This window comes from Prionailurus viverrinus, chromosome E1 (genome assembly GCF_022837055.1).
Source record: "Prionailurus viverrinus isolate Anna chromosome E1, UM_Priviv_1.0, whole genome shotgun sequence".
NCBI classification, from domain to species: Eukaryota; Metazoa; Chordata; class Mammalia; order Carnivora; family Felidae; genus Prionailurus; species Prionailurus viverrinus.
The window spans coordinates 10,760,548-10,780,599 of record NC_062574.1 but is presented as its reverse complement, the minus strand read 5'-3'; the positions used below and the strand labels follow the sequence as shown (position 1 = coordinate 10,780,599).

The 20,052-nt window shown below is 56.1% G+C and overlaps 1 protein-coding gene across 4 annotated transcripts in view; it reads left to right on the top strand.

The window, feature by feature from the left end:
• Positions 1 to 15,042, top strand: part of EPN2 (epsin 2) — an 86,595-nt gene extending 71,553 nt beyond the window's left edge. For all 4 annotated transcript variants that reach the window (XM_047832098.1, XM_047832096.1, XM_047832099.1 and 1 more), the window contains 4 exons: positions 7,215 to 7,388; positions 7,961 to 8,047; positions 10,078 to 10,293; positions 12,193 to 15,042. In XM_047832098.1, the coding sequence (XP_047688054.1) occupies positions 7,215 to 7,388; positions 7,961 to 8,047; positions 10,078 to 10,293; positions 12,193 to 12,491 (776 nt within the window). In that variant the 3' untranslated portion in view covers positions 12,492 to 15,042. The remainder of the gene's footprint in view (positions 1 to 7,214; positions 7,389 to 7,960; positions 8,048 to 10,077; positions 10,294 to 12,192) is intronic.
• Positions 15,043 to 20,052: the final 5,010 nt, after the last annotated feature.

Genomic DNA, 20,052 nt, shown 5'->3' with positions numbered 1-20,052 from the left:
TGTGTGTGGGAGGCGAGGCTCGTCCCCGCCCGGCGTTTGTCCATTCAGGCTGTGTGTCTGGCTGGTGCTCAGATGGTGGGCTTCTGCTTCCGAGAAGGCTTGGCCAGGCACCTGAGTGCTGCAGGAGTTCGGTGGCTCTCACACATCCTGGCTGCCTATTCTAGTCACTTCTAAGCTTCTAAGAATCCAGATGCCCAGGCGCTCCCAAGAGTCTGTGCATGTGAAGGGAAGAGGCAGTGTTAGTATTTTACTCACATCCCTCAAGAGACTCCTAAGGACACCACCACCTGGAAACCACGTCTCTGGTGGCCCCTGAGCCGCACAGCCGATGAAGTCTTGCCAAATCTAAGGCGTTTGAAAACTCTGCGCAGCGCGTCAGAGCTTAGGGGCAGCTCTTATCTGTGTGTGTTTCTAACACCCCGAATTGTCCAGAAGTGGTCACTGAACTCCAGTGTTCAAAGATGCCTCACCGGAGGGAGTTAGTGTGGAAACTGCCAAGTCCCTTCCGGCCCCGGAGTTCTGTAGCTCCCTTGGTCCTTCGCCGCTTACCTCCAACCCCCAATTAGTTGTCGAGCGTCTTTTGTGTGTGAGGCTCAGTTCTGAGCGTGGGGCAGGAGCGGCGTGGGCCAGGTAGACCCGGCCACTGTTCTGTGGAACACGCGCTCCAGCTGGGGAGACGCATTGTCACGTGAGCTAGCGCAGGGGTGAGTTCCTTGTGAGGGGTGAGGGGCTGGGCTTAGAGTGGGTGGCTGAGGGATGAGGTGTTGTGGAGGCTGCAGGGTAGGGGTCGGGCCTTCTCAGCAAGCACCTCCCACCCCTCCAGACACACAGCGGCGGGAGATGACCTTGCAGACAGCTCCGGTAGAGATGGGTGGCTCTGTCTTCACACCAGCTGGACACCGTGGCTCAGACATTATCACCAAGACCCAGACTTCTTTGCGCAGCCCGAGCCTGTGGGCCCTTCCCCTCTGGCCTCCGGCCTCAGAAGCCCCAGGTCCTGCCACCTTGGGGACTACCTCATGTTCTCAGTCCACAGCCCAAGGGATAGGGAGGATTTCTCTGTAGCTCCTCTACCATCCAGGGGTTTGGGAGTGGGGGGCTTGGGACCGGGGTACTTTGCAGGTTCACGTCAGCTGGTGGAAACCCTCCCCGGTTGCCACAGCAAGGTCAGTCTGTCTCGGACTGGGACTGGGAGTAAGCGGGGGGGTAATTCTCCCAAGGAAGTCAGGGTATCCTTCAGAGAAACAGGGCACGAGTGCTGGAAAGTGGCCAGGGGTCTCCTGATGGAGGCGAGCGGCTGGAACGGGCAGCAGCTCTCACACACAGTGCCCGAGGTGGTCAGGTCTGCAGGGGCAGGAGCGTGAGCCTCCCGGTCCGTGTCCTCCTGGCGCAGGCGAGCTGGGGGGTGTAGACCGGTCTCCTGACGAGCTCGTTCAGGTCTCGTGGTTGCTGGCGAGCAAGGGGAGGCTGAAGAAAGGGTGTCAAGATTCCCGTGCTCTGGGGCTCCTGGGTGGCTCAGTCCATTAAGTGTCCGACTTTGACTCAGGTCATGATCTCACGGTTTGTGAGTTCGAGCCCCATATCGGGCTCTGTGCCGACAGCTCAGAGCCTGGAGCCTGCTTCGGATTCTGTGTCTCCTTCTCTCTCTGCCCCTCCCCTACTCACGTTGTGTCTCTCTTTCTCTCAAAAATAAATAAACATTAAAAAGTTAAAAAAAAAAAAAAAAGATTCCCGTGCTCACAGGGAGCCGGAGCAGTCTGTCAGTCTCTCCCTGACACTTTCTACCACATGGCTCCCTCTAGTCAAGGTGGAGAACCAAGGCCCCGTGAGGTGCTGTGTTGGTGACAGAGCAAGGACCCATCCCCACTGTGATCCCAGCCAGGACCAGGGTCCTGCTAAGCGCCTCGTCACGTTTGGCAGAAGTGGGACTGGGGAGAGCTGTCACAGTCACAGGGAGGTGGCTCTGTGTGTGCTTCTGGGAAGACCTGGAAGGAAAGGTCAGAGCAGCTTCTGGAGGCAGGTGGGTGTTTCTGGAGGCCTCTGGAGGGTGTGGGTTTGGGGAAAGCAGCAGGAGAGGTCCCAGGTCCACACAGGAGTTGGCAGGCTCGGGTGTCCAAGCGGTGGTGGGAGTGAACCTTGCAGGTCCATCTGCCTTGGCCCGTGCCCAGCCCTGCACGCTGCTGCTGGGGCTGTTAAGAGGGGCCTGCGTGGGAATGGGGCCCAGGGAGGCGAGTCCTCTGGAGGCCTGGGGGACATTCCCTGGCCTTCTCTGACACTGGCAGTCACCACCCTTCCTGCTGCCCTCTCTGAGCCTCAGAGCTCAGCCAGATTGTCACAGGAGCCACCCGCACACCTGCAGGGGGGAGGAGTGTGACGGGGGTCACAGCCCAGGGAGACTCTTAGGCAAAGGAGTAGTTATGGTGCTAAACGATAGGTGCTCTAAAGGAAAGCTAAGTGATTCCAGAGGAGTTAGGGCAAGCGGGGAGGGGAGAGGCGGAGGGACTCGAAGGCCCAGAGGCAGCAGGCGGCGGTTTACGTGCCCTATTGTGTGTCTGGGGAGGCCGGGGAGGTCAGTGTGGCTGGGGACGCACAGGCAGAATGAGGAAATCTAACACACATCTCTTTGGAGTTCCAGAAGAGTTTATGCTTGAAAAGATCATGAGTGATGGTTTTTAAGTTTGTGGCAAGGTGCTACTTCTCAGATCCAGGAAGCCTAGTGAGTCGTAAGCAGCATAAAATAAAAGAAATCCCCACCTGGGCACATTGGCAGGAGACTGGAGAACATCACAGGAAGGGAACATCTTTTAGTTTTTATTTTAATGTTTCATTATTTATTTTTGAGAGGGAGACAGAGAGAAAGAACACCGGTGGTGGAGGGCAGAGAGTGGGGGAGAGAGAATCCCAAGCAGGCTCCCCACTCAGTATGGAGTCCGACATGGGGCTCAAACCCCCGAACCGTGAGCTCATGACCTGAGCCGAAATCGAGAGTCGGACATTCAACTGACTGAGCCGCCCGGGCGCCCCTAAGGAAGAGAACGTCTTAAATAAACCCAAGGGAGCATTTGCACCGCTGAAAAGAGACGGCAGTCAAGCGGACGGCTGACTTCTCAACGAGGATGGCCGTTGCTGGCAAGCAGTGGAATAAGGCCTTGGGCGCGCTGGAAGAAACACCATCAGCCTTGAATTCCCTTCCTGGGGAAACCTCTTTCTTGCAAGAATGACGGTAAAATACATTTTGAGACACCAGCGAAACATCTGTTACCCTCTGGAATTCTGGATTCATTGAAGGTATTCCTTAGGAGCAAAGGTGAAATAGTGACATTTGCCGGCAGCAGAAACGTCCCAGCTTCCCATCGTGACTTGGTCTTTCTGGTGATTCTGGCTCCAGCCAGGAGCCCTCCAAGGAACCCGGCCAGAGTCACCTCCGCTGAGCAAGAGATGCTCCCAGTGCTGTGGTCACTTAAGAGATCCCGAGGGTTTCAGGAATTCGGGACCAGGAGCCGAGGGTGCAGAGACCAATATGTATATTTCATATCATTTCACAAAAAGCAGTAACAATGTAACAGGATTTAAGCCTGCGGATTTGTTGTTCTCGGTGACAGGAGCACACGCATTATTTTCAGTCCCCTGCAGAATACTTAGCAAAGACTTGATCCTGTGCTAGTCAAAAAAAAAAAAAAAAAAAGGCCAGCCTCAGCACATTTCTGGAAACCGGGATCACCTAGAACACACGTTCTGACTACAGCATCCTCAGCAACAAAAGGAAGACTAGAGAAACTCCATATGCTTGACATTTGAAAAACTCCTGAATTCTTGAGTCAAAGAAGAAATTCTAATGAGAATCAAAACACTTAAAACCAACTAGTAAGGTAAATATTTTTATCCCAGAATCTGTGGGGCCACTAAAGCAATAGTGAGGGGGGTGGGGAACTGGTAGCTCTCACTGTTTACAGAATAACGTGGCACCGAAAGTGGAAGAAATGGAAGTAAGGATAAGAACAGAAATGAGTGCATTAGGAAACAAACACACGGGACAGTCATCGCTGACTGAAAAGAGCAACAAATAAAACAGATCTCTGGCAAGAATAATTTTTAAAAAAAAGGAGGAGGGGCGCCTGGGTGGCTCAGTCGCTTAAGCGTCTGACTCTTGATTTCGGCTCAGGTCATGATCTGTGGTTTGTGGGTTCAAGCCCCACACTGGACTCTATGCTGACAATGCGGACCTGCTTGGGATTCCCATTCTCTCTCTCTCTCTCTCTCTCTCTCTGAGACCCTCCCTTGCTCAAGCTCACTCTCTCTAAAGAAATAAACTTAGGGGCGCCTGGGTGGCGCAGTTGGTTGAGCGTCCGACTTCAGCCAGGTCACGATCTCGCGCTCCGTGAGTTCGAGCCCCGCGTCGGGCTCTGGGCTGACGGCTCGGAGCCTGGAGCCTGTTTCCGATTCTGTGTCTCCCTCTCTCTCTGCCCCTCCCCCGTTCATGCTCTGTCTCTCTCTGTCCCAAAAATAAATAAAAAACGTTGAAAAAAAAATTTTAGAAAAAAAGAAATAGGGGCGCCTGGGTGGCGCAGTCGGTTAAGCGTCCGACTTCAGCCAGGTCACGATCTTGCGGTCCGTGAGTTCGAGCCCCGCGTCGGGCTCTGGGCTGATGGCTCAGAGCCTGGAGCCTGTTTCCGATTCTGTGTCTCCTTCTCTCTCTGCCCCTCCCCTGTTCATGCTCTGTCTCTCTCTGTCCCAAAAATAAATAAACGTTGAAAAAAAAAATTAAAAAAAAAAAAAAAAAAAAAAGAAAAAAAGAAATAAACTTAAAAAAAATTTTTTTTTTTTAAATGAGGAGAGACACAGATGGTATTAGGAATGAAACAGGGGGCCATAACTGCCCACACTGCCAAGGTTTCACACGGAGTAAGAGGCTGTTTGGTCAGCTCTGTGCTTTCAATCTGAAAACTTAAAGTGGATACGTTTAGAAGGAAAACTTAGCAGAGCTGACCGGAGATCAGTAGGAAATCCGTAAATAGGGGTAGTGCTATATCATCATTAAAGGCGTTGAGTCAGGACTTAAAAATCCTCCCCACCCCACAATCCACCCGGAGGGCCTTACTGGCAGATTGTAACACCACTCTGGAAACAATTCCACCTTTATACAAACTCCTTCAGAGGGTAGGAAAATAGGGAGTATCCTGCTACTTTATGAGACTAGCATAACCTTAGCATCAAAAGCAGACAGGACATACAGTGTGAGAACAGACCTGTCAGGCCACTCCCGCTCAGGAATACAGATGCAAAAAGCAGATAATTGCGAAACCAACATGAAAAATATAAAAAATGATAGAGTACATCAGGAGAAAGTTTGCAGGGACCCCGTCCTTAGAAAACGTGTAGATAGCTGTACCATATCACAGACGAGAAGGGAAAGATCATGCTATCACCTTAATAGAGAGAAACTGATAAAATTCATCAGCCATTCACTGTGAAAGTCTTAGCAAACTTGGAATAATGAGGAGCTTCCAGAGCCTGATTAAGGGCTTCTAGAAGGAAAGAAACCTATAAATGGGAAGTGCTACCATTTAATGTAAAACGTTGAAAATTGATCCTGTAAGAGCAAGACAGGGACACTGGCTGTCCACACTCGTGCTTTACGTTGACGCTGGTGGTCCCAACCAGCACAGTGAGGCGGGAAAAGGAAAGAAAAAGGGTAAAGGCTGGGAGGAATTAGGCCATCGTCACTTGCAAGGGATGTGCACACAGAATAAAAAGGAAATGTGTACATAGAAAAAAAAGGCCTTTGAGGTGTAGGGAAGGCTTTCCTAGTCATCACAAAAAGCACAAATTACAAAAGAAAATACTGATAGGTTTCTCCCCATTAAACTTCAGAACATCTCTGTTCATCAAAAGATACCCTAAAGGGGCGCCTGGGTGGCTCAGTCGGCTGAGTGTCCGACTTCTGCTCAGGACACGATCTCACGGTCCATGAGTTCGAGCCCCGCGTCAGGCTCTGTGCTGACAGCTCGGAGCCTGGAGCCTGCTTCAGAATTCTGTGTCTTGCTCTCTCTCTGCCCCTCCCGTGCTCATTCTCTGCCTCTCTCTCTGTCAAAAATAAATAAACATTTAAAATTTAAAAAAAAAAAAAAAAGATACCTTAAGGAGAGTGAAAAGAAAAGCCACAAATTGGGAGGTAACATTAATGGAACATTATGAACATTAATGCAGGGAACATTAATGAGATCATGGGGCAGTTCCCAGAGCACCAGGACTTGCACCCACACAGCATAAGGCATGACTGTGGAGGCCACACGGGCATCACTCGGTGAAGGGGAAGGAGCTTCGACCGAGGGCCTCACACGTATGAGCACACTTGGGGATGAGAACCAAAGCAAAACCTAGCCAGTGCCTTCAGCGGACCAATCACATGTGGGCACCCCCCGCCCCGCCACGGAGTGGAATATTATACAACCATAAAAAGGAACGCGTTTCCACTGCACGTCAACGCAGGTGAAATCTCCCAAATAAAATGTGGCGTGCGTGAATAGAGCAGGCCGTAGAGGATGTGTACATTTATATATAGGTAAGAAAGTAGGCACAGCTGATCGATAGGTTGTGTAAAGCTGCTATGGGGTAGAGGGGGAAGTCGAAGGAAGGGCTAACACAAAACATTAGGTGCACTCTCTTTTAGTCTTTTGAAAACTGGTTGTGACCCACTAAGTTGATTTGCCACTGATGGTTTGAAAACATTTTATTGCCTAGGTACATAGGCATTTGCTTCTGATTCCTTTTCACATACACCTCTGTTTTATTCACCCTCTGTCAAAAGCAGAAACCACTCAAAGCAAGTGGGGACAGGATGCTGCCAGGGCCTGTGGCTGGAGCAGCAGATGGGCAGGGCTCGTTCCTTGGAGGAAGCCTGTGGACTCCGGGGAGACGGGCTCGAACTTAGCTCGGGAGGCTCCTCGCGAGACCGTGTATGGCGGGGACTTTGGAAAGGTTCGCGGTTTCCTGTCTGGTCCCTTCCCAGCAGGCCAGGCCCAGTGCACTCCCCGGGGTGGGCACCCCCGATGGCTGTCGGCCCTGGCCTTCAGCTCGTCCAGCTTTGCTGGCGTGGGACAGCACCCTTTGGGTGACTGCCTGTCTTGACATGGGGCCCGGCGTCCTCTCCTTTCTCTCCCCGGCCGCCCAGTGCTCTCCGAGGACGTATCTGAGCCTACCCTGCCTTTCCACAGGTGCCAAGCCAGCTGCCCCCGTCGACCCGTGGGGAGTGCCCACCGGAGCCAGCATACCCTCCGTCTCCAAGGGCTCGGACCCCTGGGCAGCCCCACAGCAGCAGGCCTCCAGTGCTGGGAAAACGGCCGACGCCTGGGCCGCAGCCTCGGCCACCAAGCCTGTTTCGGCCACTGGTGAGACCTCCCTCTGCCCGGGCTCCGAGGGCCCCTTTGGGCCCCATGCCTTCCCCTCTTCTGGCTCCGTGGTGTGGGATCTGTGGGTTGGCCTGCACTTGCTGCTGCTACCCTGTCACCTGCAGCCTTTGTCCCCAGTCTCCCGATGCCACAAGCCCACCGTGAAGGGTGAGCTCACAGGTCTTCTGGGCACCGTGCCTCTGTCCAGAGGGAGCTTCCTGGGGGGGTCTGGGCAGGCTACCCTCTGGGCGCTCCTTCCAGGAGCTTCCTACAGGCTCTATCCAAGTCTCGAAACCTAGCTCCGAAGTACCTCCACCCACCTTAGCGCCTCCGTCGGTTTGGGGTTGGGGCAGGCGGGAGCAGTCGCAGGCAGGCGCCCCCACACCGTGTCCTGGGAGGCCAGGATCCTCAGCCTGGCCCCCTCCCAGAGCACCGGGTGACCCTGAGCCCCGTGCGATGGGGCAGACATCTCCTCTCCTGCTGCCAGCACACCCCTGGGCTGTAGACTGGACGGCAGAATCACGGGGTCATGTTGATGTGCCCACAGTCACCGGCCTCTTATGTTCACCCAGGGGCCTTTGATCTCTTCAGTAATTTGAATGGTACAATTAAAGATGACTTTTCTGAATTTGACAACCTCCGAACTTCAAAAAAAACAGGTATGTGAAAGATGGTAGTCGTTTCCGTAACGTCTGTGCCTTTGACCAGCCCAGTTGTTGCAGAAATAATCGGCTTTCAAGACCTATCAACTTCCTGCATTTTGTTGTGTTTTGGTCTCGGGAGCTGTAAGTGGCCGATGGCAGGAATTCACACATTGGCAGTGAAAAGTCATGCGGTTGGGTTTTTCTTTCACCCCGTCCTGGTGTCCTGGTGTCGGGCCTGGGTTTCCTGTCTCATTCACCTCTCTGCCTCGGCCCCGCCCCCAAACCCCAGAGGCTGCCTGCACGAGCCCCAGCCCAGCATGGGCCCCCGCTGCCCAGCCTGAGCCGCTCTGACCGTCTACTTTCCTCCCGAGTCCCCACTCCCCAAACTGCCCCTTCTGCAGACAGCCCGAGCTCTGGGCCTGGACACGGTGTCTCTGCCCGACTTCATCACCCCCGTTGTGGCTGTCAGAGGCCCAGGCCCAGTGCCCCCGGGGCTGGCGGGGCATCAGGGTAGGTAGGGTACAGAGAGACCAGACCAGGGGGAGGGGGCCGAGGCCAGAGGCCAGGGACAGAGCCAGGCTGTCTCTGTCCGTCTCTGGCCACACCTCCCAGCTACCTAGAGCAACTTCTCTCCTTTCTCTTTCCTTTCTCAGCTTCTCCCCATGCCCTCCCCATTCTCCATTTGCCCCCCACCCCCACCCCCTTCCTCCCTCCCACCTCCTCCCACCCCTTCCCCCAGCTACAGCTACAGGCCTGGCTGGCCCTGGTCTAAGGTACGAGCAGCCTGGTGCCCCGGCTCACCCCTCGGGCCCCCTCTCAGCTCAGGGGACCAGAGGCCACTTAGAACGTGCTGCTTCTTGGGGTCTTTCTTTCGCTGCATTAAAAAAACAAAATGCCATGCGTGTCCTCTGCGGGCCAACTTACAACCTAACTGTCCTGGCCCACCCACGCGTGCCTCAGCGAGAAGGCGGCGTGGCTTCTTGGTGTGGACATCCTTCCGTGGACTTGCAAAATAGGTACCCCCAATTCTAGAGCTGCTTCCACTGCAGAAAATTTGGGAAAGTTTGTGGAAGGAAATGAAAATCATCTGTAATCCTTCCACCCACCCCAGCCGCTGTGTATGTTTTCTGAGCTCTGTGTATACGGTCTTTTTTGTTCAGCTCATACTGTCAGATGGAGTTGGGTCCGTCCTCCCCCCTCTCCTCCTTTACAAAAGAACAACAGATTGAAAAATGGAAAAATTTTTCTCAGGACATAAAAGAAAAAGACTTCAGCAACTATTCCATAGCTGTGTAATATCTCCTTGCGTTGCTCAGCGGTAATTTATTTGATCTGTAACTTTTGGGAGGACATTTTAGGTTGATTCCAGGTTTCGCTCGAGTAAATAATGCTGCTGTGAACAGCCTGGTGCTTACATCCCTGTTCACATTTCGCATTATTTCCCAAGACTGGATTCCTAGAAATGGGATTACCGAGTGGAGAGTATGACCATTTTTAAGAACCTTTAACCCCACTGCCGCGTTGCATCTTGGCCAAGCACACTGCGTTCCCACCAGCCTGTCTCAGTACACCCTCTGTTGGCTGAATTTTTGAAAATAATTTGCTTTCTTCTCCATCAAGAAATTCACGTTCATTGTAGAAAATGGACAGTGAACACACACCAACAAATAAGCTGCTCGTGCCTAGCCAGCAACCTGAAGGAGCACCCCGGTATTTTGGGGGGGGAATCATGCTGTCTGCGTTGTCTTGTCACCTGCTTGTCTTCACGTAACGTTGTGATACGGCTCTTCCCTCATCATCGCGTCTTCTGTCCCTGCGCTCTGGGTTTGGTTACGTGAACCGGGGGTCCTGGGAGCTGCCCCTGTGGCCGACTGTCCCCGGTCGGGTCTGTTGGAAACAGCCCTGCACCGAACATCCCGTCTTCTGCGTGGCCACGCGGGGTGCCCCCCGGAATGCCTGTGTCTCGCTTGGGACTCTCCTGGGGTTGGCGTCTCGGGGCCCCACCCTCCGCTCTCACCGTGCCCGCGTGTGTCCCTATCTTGCAGCTGAGGCGGTGGCCTCTCCACCGTCCCAAAACAACGGAACTACAAGCCCTGACCCCTTTGAGTCTCAGCCCCTGACCGCCGCCTCGAGCAAGCCCAGCAGCTCCCGGAAAACCCCCGAGTCCTTCCTGGGCCCCAACGCGGCCCTGGTGAACCTGGACTCGCTGGTGACCAGGCCAGCCCCGCCGGCCCAGTCCCTCAACCCGTTCCTGGCACCAGGTATGCGCACCTCCCGGCCCCCCCCCTTCCTGAGAACGGGTTTGGGGCAGGCCTCGGGCCCTGACCTCTCCTCCACCCCTCGGGGGGCGCTTCCTGTCAGAGGCACAGCCGAAATTGCTGGGCTTCAGCGGGCAGGGGTGTGAATGCCGGTGTGCAGTGGTGGGGTGGGGGCTGGAAGACAGCCCCTCTCCTCAGGTAGACCGAGACCCCTGAGCGGAAGCTGTCCCTGACGTGGTGCCCTTGGCCAGGGAGACCCTCCGGCAAGCACCGCCTCCTGGCCGGGCGAGGGCAGTGGTGGGGTGAGGAGGGGCTGGAGTTTGCTGCCCAGCTTTCCACTCTCTGGGGGCCACTTTCCAGGGACCCACGGACCCTCACTTCAGCCCCGCGAGGGGCTGGATTCTGCCTTTCCAGGGCTCGGAACCCCACCTTCCCATCCCTGTGTGCGTCCTCCCTGCCGGCAGGCTCCTTCTAAAGGCCCGCTCTCCACCCTCAAAGGCTCCGTGTGGACAAGCCCCCAGCCCTTGCTTTAGCGTCCAGGACTGCTGTGGCCAGCCTGGCCTTGCCTTCTCTGCCCCTGCGCTCACACCCTCAGCTGCCCCGAGCCCCTCTGCTTTCCCTGCCCGGAGCACCCTCTCTCCAGTGGGCGATCACAGTCCTCCTCGGCACCCAGCCCAGATAACCCTCTCCCTCCGGGGACCGAAGCCCCCGAGATTTCCCAGCAAGGCCTCGGGAGCCCCAGGGGCCGGGATGTTATCACATTCAGGGCGTTCAGTCTGAAGCCCACCGCAAGATAGATCTGAAGCCCTGGGCCGCGGCTCCTCATAGAACCCTGCAGAAAAGAGGGACCCCAGGACTTAGAAGAGTTGAGGGTGGGGACCCTGGGGCAGAAGTGGGGTGTGTGGAGGGCCTGGTCCTGCCCAACCCTGTGATGGGCAAGGACGTGGTTGCTCCTTGCTCCCTGTGCAGGATGAGAACCCAGTGTCTAAGCCAGGCTGGCCTCCTCCCCCCCCCCGCAGTGGCCCCCCTCCCCCCGGTGGCCCGCCATCCCTCCCCCCACCACTCACCCGGCGCCCCGCCATCCCTCCTCAGGGGGCTTCTGCTACCTCTAAGGTGGCCCTGCTCCAGCAGGGCTGATCTGCAGGGTTACCAGGGGCTGGTGCGGGGACGCTGGCTGTGCCCTCAGCAGGGCGTGGGGTGGAGAACGGGCAGGGCAGCGTCTCCTGGTGGTGACCTGTGGGGGTGCCCTCAGCAGGCAGCCTTTGTGCTCTGGGGCTGGGCTGCTTTGGAGACTCAGTGCTGGCAGCTCTCGCGTTTTTGGCAGAGTATCAGCAGACATTTTTGCTGAAAGCTGGGGAAAGGTTTTATGACGTATGATAAATTCTGGACATGCTGGGTAAGACATGGCTGCATCCACTTCTTGACTGCGGGGCTTCTCAGAGCCTTTATCATGCCAGCCCTCGGGTCCCAGGGCCCAGCCTGGAGACTGCCACTCTCCAGCAGCAGTTCCCAGCTCCCCCTCTGCCCTCCTCATTCCCGGACCCCGGTGGTCACGGAGTGTGGCACGCGGAATACGGGAGCAGTGCCAGCTGTTCGTCGTGAGGGAGCCCCACGAGCTGGGCACGTTGCTGGCACTGCCCCATTCAGGCTTTGGGACTCTGGGTGAGTCCCTTGGCCTCTCACAGCCTCGGTCTCCTCACGCGGACACTGGAGACCCAGCCGGCAGATGCGTGTGCGCGTGCAGAATAGCGTGTGCGAAACAGCGGGCGCCGGGAAGGGCGGTTCCCAGAGGGGTGGACTGCGGAGTGCACGTGCTCCCGGTGGCCGCCAGCTTCCGGCCCTTGGACCTGGGGATGGATGTTGTCCTGACGAGGGCCGCTGTCCCTCCTGCTCTCTCCTCAGGTGCAGCCGCAGCCTCGGCCCCTGTCAACCCCTTCCAGGTGAACCAGCCCCAGCCGCTGACGCTGAACCAGCTGCGGGGGAGCCCAGTCCTGGGGACCAGCACGTCCTTTGGGCCGAGCCCGGGGGTGGAGCCCATGGCTGTGGCCTCCATGACCTCCACAGCCCCGCACCCAGTTCTGGGGGGCAGCGGTTCCTCCCTGACGCCACTGGGCCCCGCCACGATGAACATGGGGGGCAGTGTGGGCATCCCCCCGTCGGCAGCTCAGGCCGCCGGCACAACCAACCCTTTCCTCCTCTAGTGCCCGGGCCTGGGACCCACCACAGAGCGAATGCCCAGAGCACCTGTGCCTGAGGACGCCCAGCAGGGACTCGATTGCAGAAGGGGGTGGGGGGTGGGTGTTAGGGCTTTCCACTTCCGGCTTCCTGATAAAAGGGTTGCCTCTACGGCCCCGATCCTCAGACTCGAGCGGCGGCCGGCCTGCTAGACGTCAGACCCGGCATGTGGGTCTCCGCGCCTTCTGAGGCCGCCGCTCGCCCGTCCCTGGCCTGTAGCCCGACCCTGCCCTGTCGCCTCCCCGCATCCCCCCCACCCCCCACCCCGAGCGTGAGGTCCCGGCTCCTGTGGAGATTGGCCAGCTCTCTGGGGCCTTGGACGAGGGGGCGGGAGTTGTCCGGGTCGCCCTTGCCCTGAACCTCAGCCCGAGGGCCTCTGGGACGCTGCCTGGCCCGGGCCTTGGGACAGCCACCGTGTCTTTGCCCCTGACCTCCAGCCCTAGCAGGACCCAGGCAGTCCCAGGTGTGGACGGAATGAAGCACCAGCTCCATGAGACGCTCACCTTTTGGGGACGTGGTTGTGGATATTTTATTTTCCTTTGACTCGTGTGTGAGTTCAAAGTAACCGCCACCACCGTGGAACAACTCGAATTAAATCCACTAGAGCAAGCTTTAAACTAATCTGAGCATAACCCCGCCACGTGGCTCTATGCTTGTATACGTTTGCACATATTTTGTTTAGTACAGTTTCATATTTGAGTTTGCAGAATTATCTAATAGTCTTTTTTTGGCTAATATTTTTATAACGTGGTTCTTATTTAACTGTCTAGTTTTGATAGAATTTACCAGGTCTGGCTCAATTAAGATATTGGCACGTGTCATGTTAGTGGTTTACATCCTCTTATTTATGGTTTTAACTCTAAGAAAATTTAAATAGGAAGAGACAAAAAAAAAATGCCTTATGGAAAAACTAAAGCAGATTCTTTATAGGGAAAAATATGGGAATTTGATTACACATAAAAGATGATGTTTATTTAAAAAAAACAAAACCTACAACAGCAACAACGACAACATCCCAGCCTCCAGTTGCCTTTTCCTTTCTTTTCACTCCCTTTTTTTGGTGACTTCCCAAACTGATTGATGTGTAGCCTTTTGGGCTAGATCCTGAGAGAGGCTATTTTTCTTACCAATACACCACCGTCGAGAAAGTTAAAGAAAAAAAAAAAAATCCAACGTATGAATGTGACTCACCAGTTTGTATCGGCTAATTCCCTTTTGTAACGGAAGGCACGCGCAGATCGACAAGGACTTCCGTTTGCAGTGGAAATCTGAAACGGAAGCGGCGTCTTGAACCTTGTGTCTGTGATCTCCTCTGTCTTAATCCGCACTCAGGGTGAAGATGGGGACGGCGTGGAGATGGCGGGTGTCTGGGGGTGCCCGTGGCTCCCTGGGGACAGCCTCCGGGCCCAGAGGGGTGAGGGACCAGGGCTGGCCCTGACCCACCCGGCTGCGAACCCCAGACACACACATTGCAGACTTAAAAATAATCATCTCTTATTTTGGAGAGGAGGGGGAATAAAAAAAGTCCTTCTCACACAATAGATTTTTAACAAACGTGCACTAATCTCACCCCCCCCCACCCCCTGCTTCCCCCCGCCCCCCCCACCACTGTAAGAAAAGTATGAAGTCATGAAATAAAGACCAGAAAGGATGCGCTTCTCCCCAGGGAAGGGACCCCACCCCCCACCCCCCAATCCCGCGTCTGGTCAGCCTGCCTGGCGGGCGTTCCAGTCTTCCTTTCCGCCCTGGACTTTTTGACCCCGACCCCAAGGGCAGCGGACCCCGCCCCCGGCCATCCTCCGCCCCTCGCTGGTTCCAGGAGGAGATGTGACCCTGAGCACCGCCCTGAGAGCCGTAAGATGCCTGGTGGCGAGCGGGCGGAGTCAGAATTGCCTTCTCAGGCCACTGCTGTTTGCTATTTTTACAAGCTCACCGTGCTGCTCCGAGAGGCCGTCCTCCGGCCCCAGGAGCCACCGCCAGAGCTCCTAACCGGCCACACCTCGGCCAGAGCCGGAGGCCTGGGGCTGGACCACGGGCCCCGGCGACGTCTGGCCTCTTCCGACCTGGGGAAGGGGCCTCTGCAGGCCGCTTCCCCAGGGAGGTGCTTTCACTCGTATGGTGCGAGCCCGGACCCCGTCACAGGCCAGCAGACCAAACCTGACTACTTGGCCAGTGATTCTTGGTCACAGTCAAGACCCCTTCCTGACGTGACTTTGAGGCCCCAACATGGTAGCCACTGGGCCACCGAGGCCCCAGGAGACCCCCGTCCCTCCCCGCCTCCCGGCCCAGGCCCGTCCCAGGCGCCTCGTCCCTGTTGCCTGCTGCACTGATCATGAAGCCACCGGCCGCTGCCACACGTGTAACACACAGGCCATCACGCCCCCTCCTGATGGGCACCGTGGTAGGGGTGTCACCCAGCCCTTTTCTCAGTCCCAGGGGCCGGTGGCTGGTTTTGAACTTGTGTTGACTATTGATACTTATTTACTGTACAAATATAATTTATCATTTGTATCATGATGCGGTTTCTGGCTGTGTCCTTCCCTCACCCCCATCTGCACGTCAGTCCCGCCACGCAGGAGAGGGGTGGCGGGCACGCAGCTTCCCTCCCGTGAGGGCCCCTCGCCCCAAGCTCTGCCCCAGGGCAGCCCTGCACACGCACCTCTCCGCCGAAGACCTGGCCTGACGTCCGCTCCGGGAGCAGGACTCAGCAGGGACCCTGGGGAGGGTTTGCCTGAGTCCGGAGCAGCTGGGAGCGCCCCTCTGCCAGGGTGCCCTGGGTTACGCTGCGTCGAAAGCCACCTGTCCGTGGCATGACAACCCGCTTGCTTCTTAGAGTCCGGTGCCTGGTCGGTGGGGCGGCTCTCCAAGCAGTGATCGGGGACCCCAGCTGCTCCTTCTCGTGACACCGCCACCCTCGACACACGTGGCCCTGAGGTCTGCGGGGAAGGCAGTGAGCGAGCAGAGCGAGGAGTGTGAGGTTTCATGAGGGCCAAGTCTGGCGGTGGCTTCTCCCCGAACCCTCGCCAGCACCGGCCCCAGGGCTCCAGCTAGGAGCAGGGAAAGGGGGAAATGCAGGCTTCCTTTGTGCCCTGGGGGATGGGATGTGAGTTGGGTTAACACGGCTGGTCTCTGTGTCACAGCAGGGCTTGTGGCCACCAAATGCAGATTTCATTCTTCGGCACATAGAGTGTGCCCCTACCCCCGAGGGCGGCATCCTAGGGTCGCACACAGAACCACCAGAGAGCGTCTGTGGGGGTAATTTGTTACACAGCAGTAGAGAACAAGCACACACAGAATTCTGCCCTATTTCCTTGCTGTCCTACCCTCATACTGTTCCGACTTCCTGCAGCCCCTGTTGAGGTCATTTGGGATAACGGGAGGAGCGTCACCCCTTAAACCAGATACTTCCCGGGAGGCTGTTACTTGTCCTGATGAGAAGTTTTACTAGGACTTTAGTGTCCCAACCAGTTTTGTTTCTTCCCTCTTCCCGTCTGTTTCTTATCTGTTCCCCCAAGTCCCATCGGCTTCTAGAAACCAATTCCTTTTCCAACCTCTCCATGCCCCCAAAGTTCTGGATTCTCCGTTTCTGTCATTCAGCTTTCCTGAGCTCACCGCTTCACTGTGCTAGCTTTCCAAGTGCAAGGGTCGCTCAAGGGAGGTTTTAAATGGGTCGGGCCTATAAGTGGTGAACATCTTTCAAACCCACGTTTCTTTGGCCAGAACAACTCACAGGGACCCACCTGTGTACCACGGGGCCCTGGGAAAACGCAGTCTTCTTGTGAGCCCAGGAGAAAAAGGAGATGTTCTAGTGAGCACACAGCTTTCTCATGGTGGAGGACAGAGGGAACAGCGAGGGGTGACCTCGGGGCCATCCCCTTTGACTGTTCTTTGTGTGGATGGTCACAGATCTCCACCCTGCTTCCCCAGTTCCCAGGCACAGAATACCCTCAGCCTCTGAAGTTTCTAGCATTCTCCTGCCCTGACTGGGAAGAGGCACGAGGCAGCTTTCTGAGGAGATGGTCACATTCTACACCTTGACAAGGAGGTTGAAGGGTACGCATTGGTCGAAACTCAGCGCGTGCGTGAGAATTAAGATTTCTGCATTTCATTTCACGAAAATGTCCCCTCAAAAGAAATGGCACCTGAAAAACAAGTACCGAACCCTAGTTAAGGAGAGGCGTGCTGACATGTTGCAGAAGGAGGTGCAGTGATGTCTGAGGTCTATTTTGCACTAAAACTTGGACGGATGGAAGGGGGGAGGCGAACGCAAGGGTGGGGAGATGGTGACAGGAGTCTGGGCGGCTAATATGCAGCCGGCCATTCACTGGGACATTCCAGCTTTTTCCATGCTTAAACATGTTAATAAGAAAATGTTGATAAATTAAAAAAACTGCAAAATGGAGGCACCTGGGTGGCTCAGTCGGTTGAGCGTCCGACTTCAGCTCAGGTCACGATCTCACGGCTCGTGAGTTCGAGCCCCGCGTCGGGCTCTGTGCTGACAGCTCGGAGCCTGGAGCCTGCTTCGGATTCTGTGTCTCCGTCTCTCTCTGTCCCTCCCCTGCTCATGCTCTCTCTCTCTCAAAAATAAACACTAATAAAATTTTTTTAACTGCAAAATGGAAGAGGACGAGAGGAGGGTGAAGCATGCTACGTCATCGGTGCTGGCACGCTGGGCCTGATGGGAGGGGTTCGGCCCCTCAGAGCTGCAGGAGGGTGAGGAGGAGAGAGGAGAGGCATGTGGAGGGCCCAGGTTTCGCTGGGTGCAGCTATTCGCAAGCCAAGAGCCGCTTGGAGCTCAAACTCACAAATCCCAAGATGAAGAGTCCCATGCTCTTCTGACTGAGCCACCCAGGCACCGTCTTGGATCATTTCCTTCTCCTCATGAGCCCTGCAGTGGAGGGTGAGGGCTCCTGGAGGTTGGAAGAGGGACAAAGACGTGGAGGAGTTTTCTCTGAGATGCCAGCAGAGCTGGCTGGGGACAGTGGGGTCCGCCTGCAGCTGGGAGGCAGCCCTGGCCGCGGACCGAGCCTGGCAGTCCTGGCCTGGCCTCTGTGACCATGCCCTGGCCCCGCAGCACCATGCGGGCCCAGGGCTAGCTTTCGTAGGGCCCAGGATGGCCGGATGAGGACATGGGAGGGCACACGGGCACAGCAGTTGAGGGCATCGGATGAATGTGCCTGTAATGACAACTGACTTTTTTTTTTTTTTTTTCCTTTAACTTACATCCAAATCAGTTCGCATCTAGCGCAACATGATTTCGGGAGTAGATTCCTTAGCGCCCCTCCCCCATTGAGCCCATCCCCCCTCCCACCACCCCTCCTGTAACCCTCTGTTTGTTCTCCATATTTATGAGTCTCTTCTGTTTTGTCCCCCTTCCTGTTTTTGTATTATTTTTGCTTCCCTTCCCTTATGTTCATCTGTTTTGTCTCTTAAAGTCCTCGTATGAGTGAAGTCATACGATATTTGTCTTTCTCTGACTCATTTCACTTAGCATAATACCCTCCAGTTCCACCCACGTAGTTGCAAATGGCAAGATTTCATTCTTTTTGATTGCCGAGTAATACTCCATTGTAAACATAGACCACATCTTCTTTATCCATTCATCCATCGATGGACATTTGGGCTCTTTCCATACTTTGCCTATTGTTGATAGTGCTGCTAGAAACATGGGGGTGCATGTGTCCCTTCAAAACAGCACATCTGTATCCCGTGGAGAAATGCCTAGAAGTGCAGTTGCTGGGTCCTAGGGTAGTTCTGTTTTTAGTTTCTTGAGGAACCTCCATACTGTTTTCCAGAGCGGCCGCACCAGTTCACATTCCCAGACAACTGTGAGTTCTGAACTGGGCAGGGAGGAAAGGAGAGGAGGCCAGCACGAAGGGGGTGGTGGACAGCTTGGAGGACCCGGATGCAATGTTCTGTTGAGGGGGGACCGCAGGAAAGGAACCACAAGGTGGGGAGGGAGTGGGCTGGGAGGGGGAAGCCTGGGTGGCTCTCTTGGAGGCACTGGTAACAAGAAACAGGTGGTGGGATGGGCAGCTGCTGAGGGGCAAGGCCAAGGTCATGGCAAGGGAGGAGGCTGAGGAAGAGGCCAAGTCGTGGGAAGGGTCATCTGCCTAGGTGGTGAAGTTGTCACGATTAGCTGGAGGGGCGCCTGGGTGGCTCAGTCGGTTGAGCGTCCCAACTCTTGATTTCGGCTCAGGTTGTCACCACACCGTCAAGGGATGGGGCCCTACGTTGGGCTTTGCTCTGGTAGGATGGAGCCTGATGGGAATTTCTCTCTTTCCCTCTCTCTCTGCCCCTTCCCCACTTGTGATTGCCCTCTCTCTCTCTCTCTCTCTCTCTCAAAATAAACTTAAGAAAAAAGAATAGCCGGAGAAAAAGGCCGAGGGCAAGGTAGTCAGGTCTCTGGTGGACGTCAGTCCTGGAGGCTGGGACACGAAGGCGGAAATGCTGCTGGGAGCCAGGACGAAGCTCATCTCTGGGCCCGTGGGACATGGCGTGTGGCAGCAAAAAGACACCGCTTAAGAGGGCTGTGAGCATAAGCGGCCAGGACTTGTTAGGGTGCGGGGGAAAGAGTGTGGCCAGGGACAGTGCGGGTTTCAGCACAGGACAGAGGTGGAGGGAACTTTGCATTCAGAGAAGCGGCTCAGTATCCTAGGAATTTTGCTGACGACAGACCACATGTTCCAGAGCACACAGGGAGCTGGGGGCTGGGGCCGGGGCTGCCCGGGCAGCACAAAGTTCTGGTGCAGAGAGAACTGAGTGAGGTAGACAGAACGGGGTCCGCTCAGTAGTGTCGGAGGCCAGGTTCCAATTGCAGGGCAGTGTGTAGGGGCGAGGCTGGTGGCCTTCAGGCCGGGAGCCAGGGGGTTACCAAGAGCTGGGCGCAGGCACTTTGCGGCTTCCCTTAAATCAGGCCCACGCAGCGCCAGGCGGCGAGGAACCCCGGGCGAGCTCTGGCTCCCGTCCCCAGGCTGAGGGCAGGCTGGGTGACCACCAAGCCACGGGGACCTGTGCGTTGAGAGGGCTCAGCTCCCAAAGTGCGGGCTGCTGGGCTGCACAGCACACCCTCCTGTCCTGTGGGAGACCAGAAAGCTGGGATTCCGGCTCCTCCCCGCCTCTGGGAGGACTGCAGCCCCATCGTCTGGGCTGCAGGGTTGGGGGCCAGCAGAGGGCAGGCCGGGAGGCCTCTCCTTGCAGCTCCTACCGACGGGGCTCTGTCTTCTTGCCAAGGGAAGCAGGCGGTCACGCCCCACAGCGGGCACTGCGGCCGGGCACCCAGCAAGCCTGCTGCTCGACGCCGAGGAGGCCCTCGGCCTTGGGGACACACCTGTGTTAGGGATGAGCGTGTTGAGGCGAAGAAAAGGCCGCACAGCCACGAGTGGCAGAACCGGGCTTGGAGCGAGGCTCACAGCCTAGGTGGCCGTCCCACCGGCCGTGCCTCTCTCGGGGCAGCTTCAGTCCCTTCGCCGTACAGGGTCGGGGGAGGAGCCAAAGGGGAGAGGAGGCAGCTCCAGGCCTGGGTTC